This window comes from Vulpes lagopus, chromosome 12 (assembly GCF_018345385.1).
Source record: "Vulpes lagopus strain Blue_001 chromosome 12, ASM1834538v1, whole genome shotgun sequence".
In the NCBI taxonomy this organism is placed as follows: domain Eukaryota; kingdom Metazoa; phylum Chordata; class Mammalia; order Carnivora; family Canidae; genus Vulpes; species Vulpes lagopus.
The window spans coordinates 16981850-17008321 of NC_054835.1; the positions used below are offsets into that span (position 1 = coordinate 16981850).

At 36.0% G+C, this 26472-nt stretch overlaps 1 protein-coding gene across 1 annotated transcript in view; it reads right to left on the reverse strand.

The window, feature by feature from the left end:
- Positions 1–3006: 3006 nt before the first annotated feature.
- CPD (carboxypeptidase D) overlaps positions 3007–26472 on the reverse strand; it is a 79754-nt gene continuing 56288 nt past the window's right edge. Inside the window, exons 11-21 of the mRNA XM_041725011.1 lie at positions 26026–26195; positions 21185–21508; positions 19222–19417; positions 16594–16729; positions 15595–15726; positions 14511–14606; positions 14285–14349; positions 9924–10055; positions 9015–9200; positions 8629–8728; positions 3007–7110 (exon numbers count right to left, since the gene is read on the reverse strand). Of these exons, the coding sequence (XP_041580945.1) occupies positions 6884–7110; positions 8629–8728; positions 9015–9200; positions 9924–10055; positions 14285–14349; positions 14511–14606; positions 15595–15726; positions 16594–16729; positions 19222–19417; positions 21185–21508; positions 26026–26195 (1764 nt within the window). The 3' untranslated portion in view covers positions 3007–6883. The remainder of the gene's footprint in view (positions 7111–8628; positions 8729–9014; positions 9201–9923; positions 10056–14284; positions 14350–14510; positions 14607–15594; positions 15727–16593; positions 16730–19221; positions 19418–21184; positions 21509–26025; positions 26196–26472) is intronic.

Here is a 26472-nt window from a genome sequence, read left to right on the forward strand (position 1 = left end):
CGCTAAACCGCTGAGCCACCCAGGGATCCCCACTAATCTTTTTTAAAAAAGATTTTGAGAGACACAGAGAGAAGCAGAGACATAGGCAGAGGGAGAAGCAGGCCCACCTTGCTTAACCGCTGAGCCACCCAGGAACCCCTAACTGCTAATTTTTTTAAAGTTATTTTCTCTCTGCTTTTTTCCCCCTCTTTGTCTTTGGTGCTCTGAAGCTTCACTGATGTATCTAGATATGCATGTTTATTTTTTCTTGCTTGGATTGTTTCTTTAATCTATAGATACCATTTATCAATTTTGGAAAACTGTGTCATTGTTTCAAAATAGTTTCTTATGCTCCATTCTTCCTCTTCTAGAACTCTGATGATCAAACATGTATTATTATGTTAAAGCCACACTTTTACCCTCTCCGTATTTTCTACCTTTTGGTCTCTGCACTACATAAGAGAGAGTTTCTGTGGGTCAATTTGTAATTCACTGATTCTCTGTGTCCAATCTGCCATTTTAACTGTGCATTTTAAGTTCCGTGCTGTCACTTCTGAAGTTCTATTATTTTATAGTTTCCTGTGATAGTCTCAGGCTTATCTTCTATTCTTTGAAAACAGTAAGTGTATTTGTTTTATAAGTGTCTGATAATTTCAACATCTGAAACCAGTATAGGACTTTTTCTTTCTTACTGGTGGTTTCTTATTTCTTTACATGCTTAGTTATCTTTGCCTATGTTTGGTCATTGCAAAATCATGAGGTCTCCTCCAAATCCAGGATGGAAATACCTTCCACCAGAGAAGAACTGAGTTTAACTCAGTTACCTAGAGGTAGTACCACATGGCTTGACACCTGGACCACCTAGGCTATGGTATGTGGCTAAATTCTAGACAAAATATTTGTGGTGCCCAGTCCCTTTCAAATGTGTTCCATTCAAGTCCTGCTGAATAGAAAACCATGTATACAATCCTTCCTCTGCTGCCCTCCCAACACCCACATCTTCCAAATAAAAACCCAATAGCCAACCTGGATTTTCTTAGTTTCAGACTAAAGATTTTAGCTTTTCTGTAAATCTAAAACTATTATAAAATTATTTTCTAAAAAAAAAAATCCAAGAGTTGTCCAACTGAGCCATTATCATAATCAGCCCACTCGCCACCTATCCCATTCCCTATCTTCAGGATCAATTCTTATGGGTACCTCACATCTTTCAAACACTAAATCAGAGCCTGTTTGATCTTGAACAACTCTACTAGAATCAAACAATACCTATTTAGGTGACAATAATAATTATAAATATTGGAATGACTTCAAATACTCAAAAACAGTAGTGGTTCAGATCTAACAATCTAGATCTCTCCCCATGACCCCTTTGCTTTGGCTCAAGCTCGGTGACAATCGCATGTTATAGCAATTTCTATTTATTCTACAATCTCTTTCTACATGTTCCATCTTAAATTTCTCCACCTGCTGCTACTATTTTCCACCTACAGCATTGATTGCCTCACAGCCTCTTTATATTGCTTCTAATTGAATCCGTAAATTGCACAATTTATTTTAAATTGTGGGTAATAATTGAGATATTTATCTGAGGTCTGCTATAAACACTATACAATCAGCTGGCATTCTAGCTGCAAGTGAGAATAAGATGAAGACCTAACACAATGGCATTTATTCATAACTGAATAGCGTTAGCACTGAGTATCATGCTTAACTGCCAAGAATAATTAGCTTCTAGAAACCTGAAAAATGAAATATAATTGATAGCTTACTGTTTATGATACAAATCAAAAGGTTCTTGATCAGTTATGAGAAACTCCTGACAAAAATTTAGGAAAATATTTCAAACAGTGAGGGGAAAAAACCCATTCTATTCAGACTTCTTACAGCAAGCAAGTAAGGCTCTTTTCACTGAATAAACATAAATACAATCTAATTTAAAAACAAATATGAAGCATTTGGCACAATTTTAAAAACTTCACTGCCATGTTATAGACAATCTATGGAACTACATAATGGAAAATTTCATACTCTCGTTTTTAGTATTCATGTGTAGGGATTTCTTCTAAATTAAAATGACCACCTGTACACAGATCTTTGTTCATATATTTGACACCTTTCTTTCTGGTTTCAAAAAAATCAGAAAACAGCAAATGAAGGAAAATGATGCTGTTTATCATGGGCATTCAATTCTGAGTCAAATAGTATGTTAATATAATCCAATGTCCATGTTCAAATCTCTATGTTATATTTCCCCTATAGCAGAAAATTTCTTTTTAGAGGAACCAGTCACTGTGGAAATATGGCCTATTCTTTTTTTAAAAAAAGATTTTTATTTATGTATTCATGAGAGACACACAGAGACATAGGCAGAGGGAGAAGCAGGCTCCATGCAGGGAGCCTGATGTGGGACTCGATCCCAGGACTCCAGGATTATGCCCTGAGCTGAAGGCAGACGCTCAACCGCTGAGCCACCCAGGTGTCCAGTTATTCTCATTTCTATTTCTCTGGTCTGGACTATGAGTTCCTTGTCAGCAGAGCCCATCTTTTTATGTAATTTCGATTTCCCTATTCCTATTGAGCCACCAGTATCAACAAATCATTGCTAAATGAAAGGGGTTGGTGAATTCATCACTACTGTGCCTAAAGTGGCAGGACACATTATAGAATGTGGCTTATTTGGAAAAAGGACAACATTTTTAACAAACCAGTTTGAAATGCATACATAAATTTTTCAATGGCCAGTTTTATGGTGTTTATTGTGGAGTGATTGGACATACATCAATCTAGCTGAGCCACAAACAAAAGGACTGTGGCTGCTATATGATGCGATTATTTCAGAAACAGCTTTGAGTCAATTCATGAAGACAAAAACACTCTACAGGTGATACTGTATATTCCTAGCTGGGTACTATTTTCTTTCTAGTATAGGTAGAAAAACCAAATACATAACTTTCTAATCGGACAATAATTTTTTCTGGTCCATTGCTTTTGAAAAAAGATTGAGACAAAACACAAAGAAAGACAAACAGCATAAAATAACTTTTATACAGGATTAGATCTGTTTACATATAAAAAACAGAAAGGACCTCATTACAATTAGATTTCACATAAATTACACAGATTGACTTTTTAAAACTACTATTCAACTTCATTTAAAGTCCCTTTTAAAATTTCATTTTGAAGGCACAGTGCATGAAATAAACGAAAGACTGAAGTACTTGAGATGAATGAGTGTTGGGCATCTCATATAAATAGCTATAGACTTGTTCTGGAGCCTGGAATGTCACTCTGAAAAAATGGAGAGGTGTAAAGTTGATTTTTATTCTGAGCATAAAAAAATACCATTGGGTCATACCTCCAGAAAATCTGCAGTATGGCTAGCATAGAATGTCACTAGTACATTTATGTGATGCCATTTATAAAAACTATAATCATACATATTTACATAATTTATATCCAATTGCCTTAAAATGGTAGCCTATTTTCAAATTTCATAGTATGTTCTATCTAATCAAAATCAACTAGGACAATATTCTGAAAATCAAGTGGAAAATTAATTATTGCTAAAGGTTGGAGAAATGGGTGTTGGGAGATATTTCTTTATAAACTGGAAATCCAAGTTTAGTTGACATTAATCAAGGGCCCTAATCACCCCAAAGAATCTGCTGTAGTTAAATCAGAAACTCAAAAGAGTTACCAAAAAGTTGCTAGGTAGAAAGTCACTGAACATCAACCACAGTAGAATTTTTTGTAGTAACAATAAAGTTGTTATTGTTAAAAACAATTCTACCAGAGAACCATGGGTGGGGCATCATTACAGCATTCATAGCCAAGAAGCTTTAATACAGCAGGGACAAAACCTGGCATAGGTGCATTTCTGGCAACAAGAAGAGAAAACTATTTACTATTGAGAATAAGCTGAAATGGAGGAGCAGATCATGGTTACTAACCTGGTATTAGCTCAGAAACACAATAAGCTCAGGCATAAGGACTACCTTTTATTTATTTGTCAATTTGTAATTATTTTTAAGTTCAATATTCATTAATTCAGCAAATCCTATTCAGGTGAAAGTTACTAAAGATTAACCAATCAATCACACTGGGCCAAATATACATTATGTTTCCTTTCTGGAGGATGACAAAGTCCCAAAACAAATTCCCTCCAATGAGAATTGCAAGCATTCCTCAACTGGACGGGATCCCTAACACTATGCAAGTGTTCAGCAAAATACATCAAAACCAAAAGGCTCTCCATCTGGAATTAACTTGGGTTTATCTTATTGAACTGCATAAACAGTACAAGTACATTTACACAGGCAGACACTTTGAAAATTACCTACTTGATCACTTTGCTTTTATTAAGGAGCTGGGAGGGAAAAAGGCTTACAAACTGATCACCAGGACAAAAAACATGCCTTGTGAGTAAAGAAAGGCACAACTCAGATTTGGGCAAATTTCTTAATACTGTGATACTTACTTGCCTCCATGACTCCAAGGAAATGAAAAGTCTATAGGAGAAACACTGAAGAAATGCATTCCCCATTCCATATGGCTTCAATGCCTTAAGCAGTTAATGTGGTCTAAGATTAGATCCACAAATAAAAGACAAAGCAGGGCTGATAACACAATCTTAGTAGTCATGATCCTATACATTCATGTTCATAGCTAACACAGGCTGAGAAGATCTTATTTTCCAGAGCAATGCATTATTTAGAAATTCATTAAAGATTCAAGATTCATAGCAGAATTTGGTCTTATTTTCAGGAAAAATTACTAAAAGAACTATTTGTATGTTCATTTCTAAAGAAATTTTATACATGCTTAAAAGGCATGGACTCCAGCCACTGTGATGAACAGTTTAAGACATGTTTAATTCAAAGGAGAAATGAATTTAAAAGGCACCCTCTAGTGAAGACCAATGCTAATAAAGTAAAGGCTGTCACATCAATTTTGTTTTCATTTCTACCTGCAATGTCCCAAGCAGGGCAAGCCACTCATTGGCCCTTTGTTAGTTTTGACTTTACACTCTTGAAAGTAAAGCTAAAAAGAGCAATGCCACCACATCACCCCCCCTAAAGAAAATATAAAGTTTTATTAGAAGACCAATAAATCTTTCATTAAGTATTAGATGTGTATGTGGTGGGGTGAGAATGGGTGGCAAGGGCTAAAAATTTAGAGTTGTTAACAATAGGATTAATATCATTAATATCATTTGAACCACCCAAATTTATCACAGATACTCACTAACAAATGTCATGACCTCATTATTCCTGCCAAACCAAATCTCTTTATATAAAGCCACTTTGGAAACTTGGAATGACCTACATGGATAGTAAACCACTCCATATGAAGGCTTTGGGATGATTGATACATTAATGGGTATAGAATACAATTCGAAAAGATGAGAGCAATTTTTTGATCCCCTGATTTAGTACAAATTCAGCAGCAACTTGGCCATTAAAAACATTCAAAGGTATTAAACCATTAGATCATTGGTAAGGTTCAGACTTTAAAAAAGCATCAATTTCATTGAATAGCATGATATGATAGACACAGTAAAATGCAAATCTTTCAGGTCTTTGCAATAACCTGAGTGGCAGTGAAGATGATACTTTCTCACTACAGTGTTATAGTACACGGCAGTCCATAGTTTACTTTTTTTTTAATGGAGGGAGCCATATTTAAATGCTTTCAATTGAACTTAAAAAAAAAACCTGGTTGATCAAAAAGAGACTGTCAAGTGAAACATTAGGACAAAGAACCCAATCACTTGCAGAGGCTTATATATGAGTAAGACTGGCCAAGCTATTTGAATAACAGTAGGATATCCATAGGCTTGAACTGGAACATGAACTGTAGATATTTTGTGTTCAAATGTCAGTTAAAGAATGTGCAAGTAGGTCTCTTCCACACTTCCAGATATTTTCAGTAGAATTCAGATCTTGTACATTGCTGGATCATCTGAGAGCCATAAGTGTACAATACAGAAAAAGGTTCAAATTTAGAAAGTATTAAAGAATTAGGTATTCTAGAATAAACTAGTGCTTCACAGATTAAAAGCAGCAGCACCTGTGGGATTTTACCAAGTTGAAAGATATGCGACACAAGTTTTAGCTTTTGGTAGATCTCCCTCTCAGTTCTATTCAAATGGACATTTAGATCTTTTACAACAAAGTCAACAAGTTCTCCCTTAAAATGAGGGTATTTAGAACTCTGCTAAACCTTACAAGAGAGGTAGTGAAATCCTGCTTAGAGCATAGCCCACCAGTTCTGGTCTAACCTTGGAAAAAGTAGAAAGCCAAATGCGGAAGCCCATTTATTCATTTCCTAATGTTATATATATTTAAAAATTAATTCAGCCTTCATTAAACCTGAATAATAAGAGAAACTCCAGCTATTTAATAACTAGAGAAAAGTACTTTTCAGTAGGCTGAGAAAGCCTTGAGTTTTTAAAGCTTTATGTCAGATTCTGACTGCTGTCCCTGCCTAAATGTTTCTGGATTCTTTTGGCCATTTAAAATAAAGAAGAAGAAAAAAAAAACTAAAGCCACTAGTAAACACTTGATGTGCAATATATAACATCCACTAGTTGGCTTTATGCAGTTATAACATAAGCTCCAAACAGCTCATCTTAAATTAAAAAGAAAAACAAAGTGGCTGTCCCATCGCTGCATAAATAGAAAGCAGACCTTTTTTTTTTCTTTTTTTTAAAGGTAAGAGTACTTAAAGGAGGGGAAGTTCAAAACTGCCAGCCAAATTCACAGAGAATACAAATTTAGCAAGTTAACTTCCCAAAGCTCTTTGAAGAAGCAAGAGAGTCTCTTCTTAATGCAGTGTGTCTCCCAAAAGGAACTGTAATTTTGCTTGGTATTTATGCTGGGAGATATGTGAAGTCTGTGTTTCAATGTTTGCTAGAATATAACGTTTCCTCTTCAGTGTCCGTTTCATCCTGGAACTCATGGCTTAAGAGGGACTTCTTGGAGCCTGTTGACATCATGCGAATTTCATCTTCATACTCATCATGGTGCTGCCTGAGCCGATGAAAGCCATCCTTGTGTCTGTTAGACTTGATTGAGCAGATGCACCAAATAATGCAAGCTGTTAGTATCAATGCTGACATGGTGGCACCTGCCAAACAAAATCACCATATAAGTGGTGTCCCACTTTCAAAATATAAATACGCTGCTTACAATGACACCTTTTATGTATGCCTTTTATTTTGTCTTCATTTCATGCACTTAGAAGCAACATTATTACACAGGCAGTACATGCATACTATGCAAAGTTAGAAAAATACAGATAAGCAAAAATACTAAAACCCCAAACCAAAATTCCATATCATATCTCTATTAACCAGAGATCATTTTTCACAGCTCTCATGAATATTTTTCCAGAGCTTTCTTAGTGTATGTATATGCATATTTTTCTTTAACCACAATGAAATCAAACTGTCTACTGTTCCACACTGGCTCTATATCGGTTGACTTCTACTGATCTTTTCCAGTAAATTTTACCTCATCCCAAACCCCTCATTTATTTAACATATTTATACATGGGTTATTGAAGTAAGAGTCTTAATATAAGAAAATAGTAATAAATTCATAATAAAAATTAAGTTCATTGAAGCAAATAGATGGGAAGCCAGACTTAAACCATTGCTGACTCCTAGCTCCTATGCTTCTAACGACTAAGTTATTCACATTTTATCTAGTTCAAGCTGATAACTCTTTACTTTAAACGCTCCACAATAGACTCTATTATTTGACCGTAGTTCCAATACACCACTGTTTATTAACTGAAACTCTCTCCCCCACAGACCGTATAGTAAAACTTGGTTATTTTGTGTCAAGTCCAAATTGCACTTAGAAAGGAACCAAGGTTCTCTGTCAAAAAAAAAAAAAAAAAAAAAAAAATATATATATATATATATACAGCAGAGTATTTATTATTTTACCACACTTCTTTTTTCCTTTCTTTCAGTAATTCAAGCTATGGCACATATTAATCCTGGAGAAAACAAATACTTCCTCCATGATCTTAAAAAAATAGAATACAAGTCGAAATCCAAAGGATTTATGATCTTAATGTAAAGCAAATGATTCATTCAATCAACAACTCTTCATTAAGACCCACTACATGCCAGCCGCAGTCCTAGATGCTAGAGATGTAGATAAACTCCCTGTTCTCTCAGGGTGTTTATATTTTAGTGGGAAAGATCAAATATAGACAGGTAAATGACTAAATATATAATACAATGTCAAGTGGTATAATAAGTGCTATAATAAAAAAAGTGGAGTGGAGTGACTGGGGTGCTATTTTAGCTAGGGTGATCAGGGAAAACCTCTCTGTGGAGATGACATTTTGAGTACAGACTTGAAAATATGAAGGAGCAAGCCATGAGAATGTATGGGAGACCAGTGTTCCAGGAAAATCCAAAAAGTGTTTAGATAAGGAGATATTAGAAGAAAAGTGATTAGCTTCAGGTGATTGGGGAGGCAATCTACTCTCAAACTGAAATGTCAGAACTGGTTTTTTTATTTTTTCAAATTTTTCTTTAAATTCTAGTCAGTTAACATATAGTATAATATTGGTTTCAGGAACAGAACCGGTTTTAGCTTCAACTACTAAAAAATTAAATTTCTTTACCTGATACAGTTACTACAAGCTCCCTTGGCAACCCAAATATCCGGTTATCCGTGTCAAAGACTATTACCACAGAACTAGCTGCATCATGATGCACAAAGACCTAGAGAGATAAAGTGCAAGAATTATGACAAAGTTTACTTAAGGTATATTATATCCCAAGAATATTCCTAAGGCCTTTCTACCACACCAAGGAGATGAGTCACTGTCCTTGGAAGTATACAAAATGCTGTAAAAATTTCCCTGTTCTTGCTGAAGATTATGATAACAAAAGTATCATAATCAAGAGTTAGTTGTACATTTTATTTCTTTTTTCCTCACAAGTTTCAAAATAGAAGTGCTATTAAGAATGAGAATTCATATGGTACTACTAAATCTGAGTTTCTGACCTGGGAATGTTGTTGCTGATACCCATCAGCAATGGCATTGATGTTATGGACGCCTGGGGCCAACAGCACGTGGAAATAGCCTCCTTCTTTTGTGTGCACCTTTATTCCTTCATTGAGTACAATGACTGCTTTAGAAATCGGTTTTCCAGTCTTATCTTTAACAAAACCATGGACTCCCTTGTGAACCTGAAAAAATATTCAAAATATAAATTTATGTTCCCAGATATCCTCGAGGCAATAGCTGGTGGCACAACAAAAACAATACACAAACAGAGCAACAACAAACTCCCCACAAAACTGGCTTGTGGGTTCTTCCCCACTGACTCTGGCCTTATTCACTACTCCTTCCCTACTTTAGAGCATAGAGATGAAATAAAGAAAAGAGAACTCTGACACGGTCAAAGCCTCAAGTGTTAGGACCTACTTTTAATGTCCTGAAGATTTACTTTCCACCACAGTACACTATCTCTGCATGATATTCAAATGAAAAAATATGCAACATCTCACAGGGTTAAATGACCTCAATTACAGATTTCAGATATGTGAAATCATGGCACCTATTAGATGATATAAATTCAACAAAACTCTTTCTCTATATATGTTTAAAATAGGGATCCCTGGGTGGCGCAGCGGTTTGGCACCTGCCTTTAGCCCAGGGCGCGATCCTGGAGACCCGGGATCGAATCTCACATCGGGCTCCCGGTGCATGGAGCCTGCTTCTCCCTCTGCCTGTGTCTCTGCCTCTCTCTCTCTCTCTCTGTGTGTGTGACTATCATAAATAAAAAAAAATTAAAATAAATAAAATAAATAAGTTATTAGTAAACCATTAAGAAAATGCTTTGATAAAGCTTTTTATTGAACATATTCCTGGGAGTGAAATCTGCTTTTAGCTAAAAGGAAAAGGCTCACCTCAACCAACATGCTAAGAAGAGACTTCTTGTTTTCTGCCCACAAGGAAGGCAGTTGTGCTGCACTAGGGAAGTAGCAGCAGCTTGTGTATACTGTGATTTCCGGACAGTGACCATAGGTAACACTATAATCCTGGAATACAAAAATTCAAAAACAAATATAGAAAAATTAATACATAAATGTAAGAATGAGGTTTTGTGATCCAACAGAAAAGAAAGAAAACCTAGGTGGTATAAACAAAGAGTCTGTAAAGCATTTAATAGCAAATCTGAATAAACCACTCAGTACTATAATCAGTCACAACCATAGCTGTTGTGAATAGAGTCCTTGAGACTAGGGACTAGGTCTAATTCATTTCTGCATCTCCAGTGCTTGCCATGGCACCTGGCAGGTAGAGGGGGCTTGTTAGGGTTTGTTGAATGAATGAGTGAATAAATAAGTGCATGGAGACGGCCAGCTTCCTTCTTAACTCCATAACTTCACAGCTGTTGTTGGAGCCTGGAGGCAGAAGCACAAGCACTTGCCCTCAGATACCTTCACCCTGCTGGTGACAGCAGCCACTGCTTACCATAAAGCAATTCTCCAAGCACAGGAACTGCTTGTGTGGACAGGTTCCAAAACTGAACTTACCACCTTTCCCCCCTCAAATATGTTCTTTTTCCTTATTCAGTTAATGGTATTAACTCATGTTCTCATGCAGACATGAAATCTGTTGTTTTTGACTTGAGTTTCTCACTATCATCCATAATTTGCTAAATCCTATCAATTCCACATCTGCAAATATTTCTGAAACTTCATCCCTTGATTCCGCTCCCACTGTCCACCATCCTAGCTCAGGACCTCACTATTTATTGTCTATGCTACTCTACACCAGTGTCCCTGTGCCATGGTCTCTCCCTCCAAATAATCTCCTATTGCCGAGAGATTAATGTTTCCATAGCACAGTTCCGATCATGTTACTATATACCTGCTCAAAACTCTCAATGGCTTCCCATTCCTTACTAAACAAGTGTTCAGAGATTCAAACTCTCTTTCCATTCTTGTCTTCTGCTGCTCTCCATTACACCTCCTGTTCTAACTAAACTAGACTGCTTATTGACCTCTGTCCATACTGCTTCCTCTTTCTGGAATGTTCTGCTTCACCATCTCTGCATCCCAAATACCATTTATTCTATGAAGAGAAGACCACATCTCTGACGAGGTGTAATCTTTTTTCTTTTATTTTTTAATAATAAATTTATTTTTTATTGGTGTTCAATTTGCCAACATACAGAATAACACCCAGTGCTCACCCTGTCAAGTGCCCCCCTCAGTGCCCGTCACCCATTCAACCCCACCCCCCGCCCTTCTCCCATTCCACCACCCCTAGTTCGTTTCCCAGAGTTAGGAGTCTTCATGTTCTGTCTCCCTTTCTGATATTTCCTACCCATTTCTTCTCCCTTCCCTTCTATTCCCTTTCACTATTATTTATATTCCCCAAATGAATGAGACCATATAATGTTTGTCCTTCTCCGATTGACTTATTTCACTCCGCATAATACCCTCCAGTTCCATCCACCAACGTGGAAAGCAAATGGTGGGTATTTGTCATTTCTCATGGCTGAGTAATATTCCATTGTATACATAAACCACATCTTCTTTATCCATTCATCTTCCGATGGACACCGAGGCTCCTTCCACAGCTTGGCTATTGTGGACATTGCTGCTAGAAACATCGGGGTGCAGGTGTCCCGGCGTTTCATTGCATCTGCATCTTTGGGGTAAATCCCCAGCAGTGCAATTGCTGGGTGGTAGGGCAGGTCTATGTCTTTAATTTCTTATGGCACCTGAGAGTTGCTCTCTCTGAGATCAAATCAATTAATTCTGTAACATAGTTATTTGTACAATAGGATAGGAAATATGTTTCATTTATCAATAGCATAGCAAAGTACCTCACACATAGCAACTTCTTAGTAAAAAAAAGAACGGAAAGCAGGCAGAGATGAGGATGAGGCCAAATTTCTAGTTGCACATGTTAATGAAATGATTAGCAACCACCTACCTGCTAACAACTTCTTACTAATTTGAAGTGTATGGACAACCAATTAAAATAATATCAGAAAGAATATAAAGAAGATCTAAGTAAATAGAAAGACGTAACTGTGTTCATGAATAGGAAAACAATACTATTGAGATGTCTATATAACCCAAAGTGATCTACACACTTAACACAACCCTTAACAAAATTCCAATAGTAAGTGCAAGCAAGCAAGCAAGCCAGCCAGCCAGCCAATCCTCAATTCAAATGGAATTGCAAGGATCTTGAATAGACAAAAACAACCTTGAAAAATAAAAAGGTTGGAGTAATCACATTTACTAATTTCAAAATTTACTACAAAGCCGCAGCAAATCAAAACAGTGAGAAAAGCTGGGAGAAGAATAGACATAAAGGCCAATGAAATAGAATGAGAGTCTAAAAATAAACCCATACATCAATTGATTTCTGACAAGGGTGCCAAGACCATTCAATGGGGGAAAGAATAGTCTTTTCAATACACGGTACTTGGACAGTTAGATTTCTATATGCAAAAAAATGAAGTTGAACTCCTACTTCCCATTACATACAAAAATCAACCTAAGATGTATCAATGACCTATATACAAGACCTAAATCCATAAAACTCATAGAAGAAAACATAGCGATAAATCATCATGACCTTAAATTTGGCTATGAATCCTTAGATATGACAACAAGAGCAGGGGCAGCAAAAGAAAAAACAGATAAATCTGACTTCATCAAAATTAAAACCTTTTGTGCATCAAAGGGCATCACTAAGAAACTGAAATGACAACCCTACATAATGGGAGAAACTACTGGCAAATCAAACAAAATGATAAGTGTTTGATCCAAATATGTAAATGACAAGTATAGCACCTAAAATATATAAAGAATTCTTATAACCCAGCAACAACAAAAAGACAAGCAACCCAATTTAAAAATAGGCAATAGAGGGTGTCTGGATGGCTCAGTGGGCTAAGCAACTGCCTTCAGATCAGGTCATGATCAAGCCCCACATTGGGCTTCCTGCTCAGTTGGGAGTCTGCTTCTCCCTCTCTTTGCCACTCTCCTTGTTCATTCTCTCTCTCAAATAAATAAATAAAATCTTTTTTAAAAAATAAAAAATAAAAATAGGCAATGGAATAAAAAAGTAACAAAACAGGGATCCCTGGGTGGCGCAGCGGTTTGGCGCCTGCCTTTGGCCCAGGGCGCGATCCTGGAGACCCGGGATCGAATCCCACGTCGGGCTCCCGGTGCATGGAGCCTGCTTCTCCCTCTGCCTGTGTCTCTGCCTCTCTCTCTCTCTGTGTGACTATCATAAATAAATAAAAATTAAAAAAAAAAAAAAAAAAAAAACAGGCAATGGAGAAACAGACATTTCTCCAAAGAAAATATACAAATGGTCAATAAGCATATGAAAAGATGCTCAACCCTATTAGTTCAGGGAAACGCAAATCAAAACTACAATGAAGTACCACTTCACACCTGCTCGGATAGCTAATAATTTTTTTAGAAAAAGGAAAATAACAAGTGTTGATGAGGATGTGGAGAAATTGGAACCCTCATACATTGTTGGTATGAATGTAAAGCAGTTAAGCTGCTGTGAAAAACAGTTTGGCACTTCCTCAAAAAGTTAAACAGAATTAGGACATGACCAGCAATTCCACAGCCAGATACATATCCCAGAGAACTGAAAACAAGGGTTCAAACTTACAGTTGTACACAAATGTTCCCTGCATGTTATTCTCAATAGCCAACGGTAGAAACAACTTCAGTGTCCAGCAACAGATGAACTGTTATACATACAACAGAACATTATTTAGCCTTAAAAAAAATGGAATACTGGCACAGGCTAACAAAATAGATGAACCCTGGAAACATTTTGCTAAGTGAAGAAGCCAGGCACAAAAGGACAAATATCATAATATTGTATGATTCCACTTACAAGTAGTATCTAGAATAGGCAAAAACATAGAGATAGAAAGTAGAGAGGTTACCAGGAGTTGGGGGTTACCAGTGGAATCAGGAATAATTGCTTAGTGGATGTGGAATTTCTGTTTGGGGTGATAAAGAAGCTTTGGAAATAGATGGTTTAGAATGGTGATGGTTGCACAGCACTGAAGTGTAACTAATGTCACTGAACTGTACAATTAAAAATGATTACAATGGCAAAAAACAAATGCTGTCAGAGGTTGAGGGCTGTCTTGTCAAGAAAGCCATGAAACAGATGCCATTCACTTGAATTATATCAGAAAAGTCGCCTATTCTGTCACTCAATGGTCAATAATTATAGTTCTATTTTCACTGTATTCTACAGAGCATACCTTCATGCTGCCCAGGTGACTATGCCATTCTGCTCCACGCATTACGCCTCCTGGAATATTTTCATCTATAAAAGTATTGAGAGATAGAAGATCAGCAAGACCTTAAGGTCAGACACTCTCTATCCCAGAAAGCAGCAACAACAACAAAGGACACAGAAAATACCCACCTGATTTTTTTTTTTTTTTTTGCTGTGCAGTATACTTTTTTTTTTTTTTTTTTACCCACCTGATTTGTTTGGGCAACTGGGCTGCCCCATGTGCATGGATGGATGGTTATTTGCATAAAGAGATGCCAAATGCTTCAGAGTTTCTTTGTTTTCCACTATAAAAAGAAAAATTCAGAAGTTGGAGAAGTCTATAAGATTTTACTCTAAGCTCAACTTCATGGATACAAAGGCATCTTTCTCTCCTAGTAAATCTTGTGCCTCACTGAGGTTTATCAAGGAGTTATTATAATTAACCACATGGTTCTGTTTAGCCCAGGATAATCAGACAAAGAAGACATGCATCTTCCTTATATTAAAAGGTATAAATGTTTAGTTTATACAAGAGGCTACCTCACTAAAATACAAACTAGTTTTGGTATGTTTTACTACATTTTACGGCAACTGTGGTCTAATAACAAGATTTTTATAAGCTACATTGAAAACAACACAAACTACCTCCATATACAATGGTCCCAGAGATTTAACAAGAAATTGTTAATCTCCTCTTAAGTGCAACCAGTTAGGCAGTCAGGGTTAAACCTGGGGAGGGCAATTCTATTTTATTAATATTTGGTTACATATCAGAATGAGTTTCTTGAGGCAGGCAATGTATCTTATTCATTTTCATATTCCCAATGTCTACAGACATAATAGTTGTTCAAAAAAATGTTTGTGAACTAAAATGAACAAATGTGATAAGATGGCTACACTCAATAAAACTAGCCTATTATTAGATCTGACCTCTCCCCTCCAAGTAACTAAGTTATATGTACAATCTTCCTAGGTTGGTTATTTGCTCATGGAGTGTGCTCAAATGCTCACTATTTTTAAAAAATTTTAGGGGATGCCTGGGTGGCTCAGTGATTGAGCGTCTGCCTTTGGCTTAGGGTGTGAGCCTGGAGTCCCAGGATCAAGTCCCACAGGGTTTCCTGCATGGAGCTTGCTTCTCCCTCTGCCTGTGTCTCTGCCTCTCTCTCTCTCTGTGTGTCTCTCATGAATAAATAAATAAAATCTTAAAAAAAAAAAATTTAGAAGGGACATTACCTAATTGGAATTTCCTACCTAATCTTGAATAGTATATACATAAACTAACATTCTACATACCTGTTTGTACTGGTTTGTCATATGGGTATGTGACCAGCACTGAACCACCATCTAAAGCAACAGAAAGACTGAAGTCTTGTTTTTGAATCAAATTTTCAATGATGGCTTTAGTTTCAGGCTGGGAGGCATTATCTAAAAAATACAAAAGTTGAATATAAAATATTAAGTTTTAAAATTTTAGTATGAATAGCTAAGAAAATATTCTCTACAAGAACACAATCAGAGGCTAACTAAAAAAATCTGCATATAAACACTTTATTATTCCATAAGCCACTATCTCAATAGCACAAAGGATACACTCTGGAAGATAATTTTGAGTTTTACATATTTCAGATGATGTGTAAGGTTAATGATCTAAGCAAATCTAAGAATGTTATTACTGGAAACAAAAAGGGATGGATATAACCTCTTTTAAAAAATAATCGTCTTTGAAAGAAAATAAGATTTTTCTAAATCAGAATGTTTTCTGTAGTGCTGTTTGCAAGAGCAAAAAATTAAAAAGAAACTAAATGCCCGTTAGTAGGAAAATTGTTGAGGAACCTAGAGTATTGCCATACATTAACAGCATACTAAGATGCCATTAATAAGAATATGTTAGTGATCTATAAATATTGGAAATGGAAAGATATCAGTGATGTACTCAATGAAAAATGTCGCAGAATAATATGTATAATTGATGATCCTATTTGAGTCAGTAAGAAAGGCTCCTTCAAATCAATACACACATACACCGTGTGTATGTGTGTACACATATATGGGGGGGAGAGAAAATATAAATATCCATATGACTAGTAATGGAACTCCTCCAATATTATTGATAGAATTTCTAAGAAAAAACTTGAATTACTTTTGTAAATGATAAAGGAGAAAAACTGGACAAGTTTCTAGCTTGTCATTTATACATTATACATATTACATAAAAGTAAACCAATTACTCATCTACACAATCTACCAATCTCCTAGTAAAGAAAAATAAAGTTAGCTGCAAATTAGGCTTACTTGTGAAGTCTGTATCCAAGTCTTTGCCATGAGCATTTGTTTGTCCTCTCTTTGAAGTACAGTCTTTCTCTTGTGCCCTCTCTCGCCCATCTGGATTTAGAGAAGGGACAATCACAATTCTAGTCCTGTCAACCAGCTAAAACAGAAACAAAAATCAGTTAGCCCTATGTAGAATCATAAGATACCCTCCCATGCCTCAAACAGAAAGTCTTTATTGTTTTAAACAGACTTAAAAGGTAGGAAAACAAATAGAAAATTCGCTATTGTTCCAAAAAAATTTAAAAAGAAATGAAGAACTACTGCATAACAAACATTCCCAGAGACCTCCTGATGACTTACAAAGGGGTCCGAAACCACTGTCTGCAGGCTAAATCCAGCTGGCTGCTTGCTATAGTAAATAAAGTTTTATTGGCACACAGCCATGCCCATTCATATGACTATTTTTGTGCTGTAATGGCAGAATTGAATAGTTGCAACACAGAACAACAGTCCCACAAAGCCTAAATTATATACTATATGTCCCTTTATAGAAAACGTTTGCCAACCATTGGCTGAAACCAATAATAATAGTTAGACTACATTTTCCAAATTAAAAACTGGAATGCATAATCTAACAAACAGCAGTCTATGTCTGGAAACAATGAGACAGGAGAGTTGAAATCAGCATAGCAAAGTGGAGTAGAATATTTGTCTTACTCATAATAATTTCTCCTCCAGACAGTCCATAGGCATCAATATCTACATATGTGGCATGAACTAACTTGTTATATACTTTATCCTGTATGTTTATGATAGTAAATCAGAATAAGTGATCTCTGACTTATTTATTCTGTTAAAATAATCTATAGATTGAAAATATTGGAGACCCTAAATTCATTGGTTCTTAACTTTCTCCCCTGGCAGAGATATTTTTTTCTAAAGTGTACATGCTTGGATTTCACTACAGGTTTCGAGGTATGTGTATATTTCCTTAAACTTGCCAAATAATTCTGATCCTCATCTCAAAACAAATCTCTAGAGTAAGATTAGTAGTTAGATTAGACCAGTGAGGCAAATTCTCATAAACTAGAAGTTTTGAAATTCCTGGTAGGTGTTTTACCTAGGACATATAGTGTCTTATAACCACAGTATCAGTAGGTAGCAAGGTGGCCAAACATTAGAATAACCTAAGGAGCTTTTAAAGAAATAATGATGTCTTTGGGGATGGGGCCCAGGTAGTGGTATTTTTAAAAATTTCCCAAATGTTTCTAATGTGTAGCCAGGCTTGAAAACCAGTATCCTACTCTCCCATTTTTTAAGAAAAGAACAAAAAAAAATGTCCTTGGATACTCTTTACAACTCACATTAAGAAATCAATACAATTTGCTTTGCTGAAAATGGTAAAATAATTTTTGATCAAGTCTGATTTAAGTTCATCTCACCTAATCCCATAGGTACTTTCCGGTCCTAACCATGACATAAATTTTTCCCAAATTTCTTTTAAGGGAGGCAGTATGGTAAAACACAACAGCACAGACTTTAGAGTGAGACACAGTTGGGTTTAAACCCCAGTTTTACCACATACTAGCTGTGTAAGTTATCAACTATCTCTGTCTCAGTTTTCACATCTATAAAATGGAGATAACGTAAATTGAGGATTAAATTATGATACATGGAAAGTACTTGGTGTAAGCACCTGACACATGCAGGTACTAAACAAGTATTAGTTCCTTTCCCCTTTCCTAAAGTCTATATATAGGCAGTGCCAGTTAGTGGGTGCTCTAGAGGGAGCACACTTCCTTTCTCTAAGACAACACAGAATTAGGTTCCTTAATCATATATGACCAATTCTCTGGATCAAAGTTCTTTTCTGTAGTCATGTGTGGCTAAAGTAGACAAAACCATATTTAGAAAAAGCCATATTGCTTTTTCTAAAATCTCTTAGTAGCCAAGATGTCCAATAATTTTGAACTTCTTACATGAAAAGAAAAACTATTTGTTTTTCCTCCTTGTATTCCTAGCAATATAAGTCTCTCAAGTTAGAATGTACAGAATGGTGAGTAAAGAAGGGCACTTTGACTATTAAAGGAGTAAAGGACTGAATATAAATCTTTAGTATTTTTTCTTCTATGCTTCTTAATTACACACAAAGAAATATAACAGAAAGACACTATTAACAATGAGTATAGACAAAGATGGTCCTCTTATTTTTATAGTTTTTTTTTTTTTAAATTTATTTATTCATGAGAGACAGAGAGAGAGACAGAGACAGAGGGAGAAGTAGGCTCCATGCAGGGAGCCCAACATGGGACTTGATCCTGGGACTCTAGGATCATCCCCTGGTCTCAATGCGGCGCTAAACCGCTGAGCCACCTGGGCTGCCCAAAGATGGTCCATTTAAAAAAAATTTATAATACACTAAAAGTGCCTCTGTGTAAAATTCAACAGGAAATTAAAAAAAAAATTTTTTTAAAGTAAGTTCTAGGCCCAATGTGGGGCTTGAACTCACAACCCTGAGATCAAGAGTCACAGGTATCTACCAACTAAGCCAGATAGGTGCTCCTAAAAAATTTTTAATGGTGCCTTAATCTCAATGCATGACTCCGTTTTTCCCCTTCTGAAGCATGTCAAAACAGGTTATTCTCTTACTTGAGTAACAGCTGGATTCTTTTTGTAGTTTAGGCAGAGAAATTCTGCCAAAGCCAAAAGTAGTTCAGTTCCAACTGGAGCATTTCCATGGATACCAGCAACAAAACGAATCTTTGGTTCTTCAGGCTCAGATATGTTGGGTTTATTGGAGATTTCAAGGGACCAAATGTGACGATATTCAGAGCTCTGTCCCAAACTTTCAAAAAAAAAAGTCAGAAGTAATCAGGTATTATGTTAATGTTGACATACAGATATTTTAAAAAGTCATGAAAACAAACATGAAAAGCCTTTAAATCTTTAAAGAATGAATCATTATGTCAGAAAACCCTAAGAAAATTAGTTTTCCTTGACCGAAGAAAATCAAATACAAGTAAGATATTATCAAATTTAGGAATTCAGTCATTCTCATGCCATCTTCACAGTATTTACCCTGCCTCCTATAATCTGTACTACTATTTAGCTAACATGTTTTTTAAATTAACTCACTCACATTTTTTATTATGAAAAAATTTACATATATACAAATGCACAGAACCCTACTTTCTGAATGTAAATTAATTTATATAAATAAGACACTTTATACTTTACTATAAATGCAATACTAGTATTGTAAGAAAAATCATTTAAAGTGCTATGATTGCCCAAGAGCTCTGAACTTAAGGCCTGGTTTCTTTGATACAAAGGGAGATTTACAAGAGTTATGTAGGGAAAAAATATCAGTATTAAATTGAGAAGGATTAATAGAAAAGAAAAATTATTGGTTTCCCACAATTCTATTCAATGATGCTTAGTGCCCATTGGTGGACCACCTAAAACTGTCTTGTGTCTTACCATTGGCAGGTATTGCATATTCGGGGGAAAATATTTAACTGAAAAGTGCATCTTGAATTGGAAGGTTAAAAAGAACTTAAATAAACTAGAACTTAAATGAAAAGAACAAAAAATTATGTCAAATTTTTCGTTTATTTTAAAATAAGAAAGTCTACAAGCTCTAAATGGCACTAAAATGGACAATATTAAAACCTGAATTGGGCAGAAATATTTATGAATCAGTTGAGGAAGAGAGGTAATTGGTATTGCCAACGTAAATATCAATCTTTGCATCTAGGAATATTATAAACCAGTATTTGAGAAGCTAAATGTCTAGATAAAATTAGAAGGACAAATAAAGAAAAACAAAGTAAAAACGTAAAAGGCTAGAGAATGTTCCTTAGGTATGTAGTAGAGAACTATAAGCTCAGGGAAAAATGCAGAGTACAGCTCTCAATGGGCAAATGATAGGTATCAACAAATCAAGAAAATATTCGAGTAACTATAACAAGACCTAAAAAAGATTTATAATGAAACAGTGAAAGTGAGGCAGAGAAGACACAGAAAGTTAAGCTAAAGGCTGGCTCAGCATCAGTTTTCCTTAAGCCAGTATTGAATATTTTTCCAGGACCCTCAATCACCTATTGTCCCTAAGTTTTCAGGGAATAGCAACTGTGAATAAAGACTAGAGAAAATGACAGCAACCAGGCTTAATTTTCTATTTGGGTAAAAAAAAAAAAAAAAAAAAAAGAATGATTCCCTAATGGGTGAGCTCATAGCTCCAAATCTGTCCCTTGTCCCCCCCCCAAATAAACTAAATTACAGCCAGGACATGAATCTATAGCTGAGAAGTGGAGAACATTTTTAATTCAGTCAAAGTAATCATTAGGAAGAGTAATTTTACATGTCCAGGAGGCACAGATCATCCATTGTTAATCTAAAAAGTAATTCTCCTCCAATGTTCCTCATAAAAATTTCCAGTTTCAGTGTTAGAAAGATCTCTAAGCAGTATCTGTTTCAAAATAAGTAAACTTCAATTCTCTCTATATGCAGCTCCCAAATAAATTACAAGAACCATTCAACATGGCTTATGTTGAATGTAATTTCTTTAAAAAAAGGAAAGAAAGAAAAGCAGTAAGAGAGTGGCACTTACTTGGTGAGATTTGTGATGTGTGGGTAGTTCATTACTAGTCCTCTCAGAAACTCTGATAAGTCTTTGTATGAATGGTATCGATAAAGAGCCAGAATTGAGGAAGATCGTAACATGAGGCCTTCTAAACCGTTCTCAGCTGAAAGGTCTTTAATTAAAGTCTCAAACTCTTTAGTAGTTGGATCACTGACATCATCAGTGTTGGTGCTATCCCCCTTTCCTTTCTTTGATTCGTTGTTTGAATCTGCTGAAGATCGGACAAGTGTGAAGTTCACCTGAATAGCACCTTCGCTCTTGACCGTCACATTCTTGGTAACTGGATTATACCTAGAATAAAGGAGACATCAGAGCCATGCTTCTGCAGTGGGAATACCCAGGCCTCAGGGAAATAGAAGTCTTCAGAGGAGACATGAATCCTTGAGATAAATCCTCTAAGAGTCAAATATTTAACTTTGTGATAGTTTATTATTTGTTTTAAATATTAATTAACACAGAACAGTCATGGATAGGCTGTAAAATGTGATTGAGTTTTTTGATTAAACATCTGACATCAGGGCAGCCCCGGTGGCGCAGCGGTTTAGTGCCGCCTGTGGCCCGAGGTGTGATCCTGGGGACACGGGATCGAGTCCTGCGTCGGGCTCCTTGCGTGGAGCATGCTTCTCTCTTTGCCTGTGCTTCTGCCTCTCTCTCTCTCTATGAATAAATAAATAAAAATATTAAAAAAAAAACAACATATGACGTGAAAAGAAAGTTATAAATACCCCATGTCTCCTGGAATCTGAGTCCACTTGTCTGTCATCAGGGTATGTGTTTGGAAAAATTTGAGAGGTACTAATTAGGACATTTTCTATCAACTGCATCATTCCTGCCCTATTTTTCAGATATCTTGCTGTTTTTGTTTTTCTAATACTATGCTAAAATGGAAGAAAAACAGAAAAGATCTCATTTCTCATCAGTGTGAAGTTCTAATCCATCCATTTTACAAACCACTAGATTTTTGAAATTTTTCTTTAAAAAAAGGTAGCAGTAACTATAAATGTTTTCATGTACTTATCCTCACTTCAGTGTAATGTTCAAACTAACTCTTCATAAATAAGACAGCCAGTAAGGGGAGAGAAAAATATCTACTGGTAACACCTACGCTTATTAAAACACAAAAAAGAAAACTAAGAGAGTAAAAACGATGTTTCAGATTAAACAGTCAAGTAGTTCCGATTCTAAGCTCTTTTTTTTTTTAATTTTTTTTTTTTTTAAATTTATTTATGGTAGTCACAGAGAGACAGAGAGAGAGGCAGAGACAGGCAGAGGGAGAAACAGGCTCCATGCAGCGGGAGCCTGATGTGGGACTCCATCCCGGGTCTCCAGGATCGCGCCCTGGGCCAAAGGTAAGCGCCAAACCACTGCACCACCCAGGGATCCCCTTCTAAGCTCTTTAAAAAGGATAAGGAAGATAAAGAAAATTAAGTTTTTTCCAAAGAAAAAAGTCACAAGCTCATTTTCTTAAGTAAATATATCTTTGTAAAAATAAAATTTATAAAAAAGATGAAAATTGCCTTTCTTAGAGAATTGGAAATAAGAAAAATTCACCAAAGTAATACTTCAACATAATAAAGGCCACATATGAAAAATTTACAGCTAACATCATACTCAATGGTGAAAAGCTGAGAACTTTTCCTCTAAAATCAGGAATAAAAAAACGATCCACTCTTGCCACTGGTACTGGAATTCCTGGCCACAGTAATCAAACAAAAGAAATAAGAGGCATCCATATTGGTAAAGAAGTTAAGCTGTCACTATTTGCAGATGACATGATATTGTACATAGAAAATCCTAAAGGCTACCCAAAAATCTACTAGAAGTAATAAATTCAGTAAAGTTGCAGGATACAAAATACCCAGAAATCAGTAGTATTTCTATACATTAATAACAAAGAGGTAGAAAGAGAAATTAAGAAAACAATTCCATTTACAATTGCACTAAAAAGAATAAAATCCTAGAAATAAACTTAACCAAAGAGGTGAAAGACCTATACCCCTAAAACTATAAAACACTGATGAAAGGTATTGAAAATAATACAAACAAATGGAAAGATATTCCATGCTCATGGATTGGAAGAATTAATATTGTTAAAATGTCCATACTACCTAAAGCAATCTACAAATTCAATGAAATCCCTGTCAAAACACCAACAGCATTTTTCATAGAACTAGAACAAAAAATATTAAAATTTGTATGGAACCACAAAAGACCTCAAATAGCCAAAGCAATCTTGAAAAAGAAAAGTAAACCTGAGGTATCACAAGCTTAGATTTCAAGGTATACTGCAAAGCTGTAGTAATTAAAACAGTAAGGTGGTCACGGAAAGCAGACACATAGATCAATGGAACAGAATAGAAAGCTTAGAAATAAATCCATACATACATTGTCAATTAATCTATAACAAACAAGGCAAGAATATACAATAAGGAAAAGGTGGTCTCTTCAATAAATGGTGCTGGGAAAACTGGACAGCTACATGTAAATGAATGAAACTGGACTACTTTCTAACACCACACACATAAATAAACTCAAAATGGATTAAAGACCTAAATGTGAGACCTGAAACCATAAAAATTCCTAGAAGACAGGTAGTAATTTGTCTTATATTGGCCACAGAAATGTTTTTCTAGCTATATGTAAGGCAAGGGAAATAAAAGCAAAAATAAACTATTGGGACTACATCAAAGTAAAATGCTTTTTGCACAGTGAAGGAAATCATCAACAAAACAAAAAGGCAACCTATCAAATGAGAGAAGATATTTGAAAATGATATATCCAGTAAGTGTTTAATACCCAAATATATGGGATCCCTGGGTGGCGCAGTGGTTTGGCGCCTGCCTTTGGCCCAGGGCGCGATCCTGGAGACCCGGGATCGAATCCCACATCGGGCTCCCGGTGCATGGAGCCTGCTTGTGTCTCTGCCTCTCTCTCTCTCTCTCTGTAACTATCATAAATAAATAAAAATTAAAAAAAAAAAAAAACAACCCAAATATATAAAGAACTTATATAAGTTAACACCAAAAAAACCATCAATCCAATTAAAAATTGCCATAGGACGTGAATAGACATTTTTCTAGAGAGGATATACAGAAGGTCAACAGGCACATGAAAAGATGTTCAACATCACTAATCATCAGGGAAATGTAAATCAAAACCACAATGAGATACCACCTTGAACCTGTGAGAATAGCTAAAATCAAGAAGACAAGAAATAACAAGTGTTGGCAAGGATGTGGAGAAAAAGGAATCCTTTTACACTGCTGATGGGGATGTAAATGGGCACAACCACTGTGGAAAACTGTATGAAGTTCCTCAAAAAAATTTTAAAAAATACCCTATGATCTAATAATTCCATTATTGGGTATTTACCCAAAGGAAACAAAAACAATAAATAAAAAAGATACATGTACCCCTATGTTTATTGCAGAATTATTTACAATGGCCAAGATATGGAAACAACCCAAGCATCCATCAATAGACCAATGGATAAGGAAGATGTGGTGTATAGGGATGCCTGGGTGGCTCAGTGGTAGAGCGTCTGCCTTTGGCTCAGGGCATGATCCTGGAATCCTGGATCAAATCCCACAGCAGGCTTCCTGCATGGAGCCTGCTTCTCCTGCTGTCTATGTCTCTGCCTCTCTCTCTGAGTCTCTCATGAATAAATAAATAAAACCTTTTTTTTAAAAAGGGAAGATGTGGTATATATGAAATATTATGCAACCATAAAAAATGAGATTTTTATCTGCAACAACATCCATGGACCTAGAGGGTATTACACTCAGTGAAATAAATCAGGCTGAGAAAGGCAAATACTATATGATTTCACTCAGATATGGAATCTCAGAAAACAAATGCATGAACAAATAAACAAAAAGCAGAAACAGGCTCATAAATACAGAGAACAGTCTGATGGTTGCAGGGGACAGGTGGGCAGAATGGGTGAAGAGGAGTGGGAGATACACACTTCCAGTTACAGAATGCATAAGTCACAGGGATGAAAGGTACGGAACAGGGAATGCAGCCAATGGTATTGTAACAGTGTTGTACAGTGACCAAAGGTAGCTGTACTTGTGATGAGCAGACCATAACTATAGACTTGTTAAATCATTATGTTGTACTTCTGAAACTAATATAACATTTTGTGTCAACTATACTCAAAAAAAATCAATCAATCAATAAAAGAATGGTTTAGGTGAGGATAGAAAAAGAGAGCGTGAAAGAGCTTTAAAAAGAAACAAATGTAAAGTGGTGGTATTTATTGGAACATGTATGTACAGAAGTCCTTGGGGCACCTGGATGGCTTAGTGGTTGAGCATCTGCCTTTGGCTCAGGGGGTGATCCCTGGGTCCTGGGATTGAGCCCCACATCGGACTCCCTACAGGGAGTCTGCTTCTCCCTCTGCCTGTGTTTCTGCCTCTCTCATGAGTAAATAAATAAAAATCTTAAAAAAAAAAAAAAAAAGAAAAGAACAGGAGTCCTTTTTTCCCAACTAACAGGTATTTCCCAGAATTGTTACCAATAGTGAAGGAATCGTTCACTATAGCCTTACATCTGGACAGGAGGCAGGGGACCTGAGAGGAGGAGTCTACTGTTTAAAGTCCAGAATATCATAGATTTCTTAAATCTGATAGCTTATATACTCATTTATCACTAGAGGAGGATCAAATGTGTAACCAGCTCTAAACTTTCCAGCATTAAACTCAAGGTTGCTTGACTTCTCCAAGGCTTTCTGACAATAATCTTCTAGGACAGAATCATGTTTGTCTTTCCTCAAGCACTTAATATCAAAGTATTTAGTCACTCACCCTCGAGCAGATGCTGTGATTTTATAAGTTCCTGGAACCAAGAGACGCCAGTAATCTCCAGTTTTGTAGGTAGTCACTGGATGATTAATTTCAGCAACACTAATGGTGGCATTTAATATACCCCTGCCATCTGTGGCATCTAGGACAAATCCTTTGACACCCTGATGAACCTGGATAAAGTACAAGGACACCCAGATATGAATGGTAAAGATCATCATCTAATTATTTGGGGAACTCATATCCAAAATAATAGATTGATAAAGTAACATGTGGAACAAATAGGAATTTAGGAGTTGAGAGTAAAGCTAAATGTAAACACCCATTTAAGCAAAATATTTTAGTTTCTGAAAGGCTAATTTTTCATAGTCTTAGGTTCATCTTTATCACGAAAAATACAAACAGCACTGTTTAAACTTTAGCACATCTGACAATTTCAGTATATAGGAC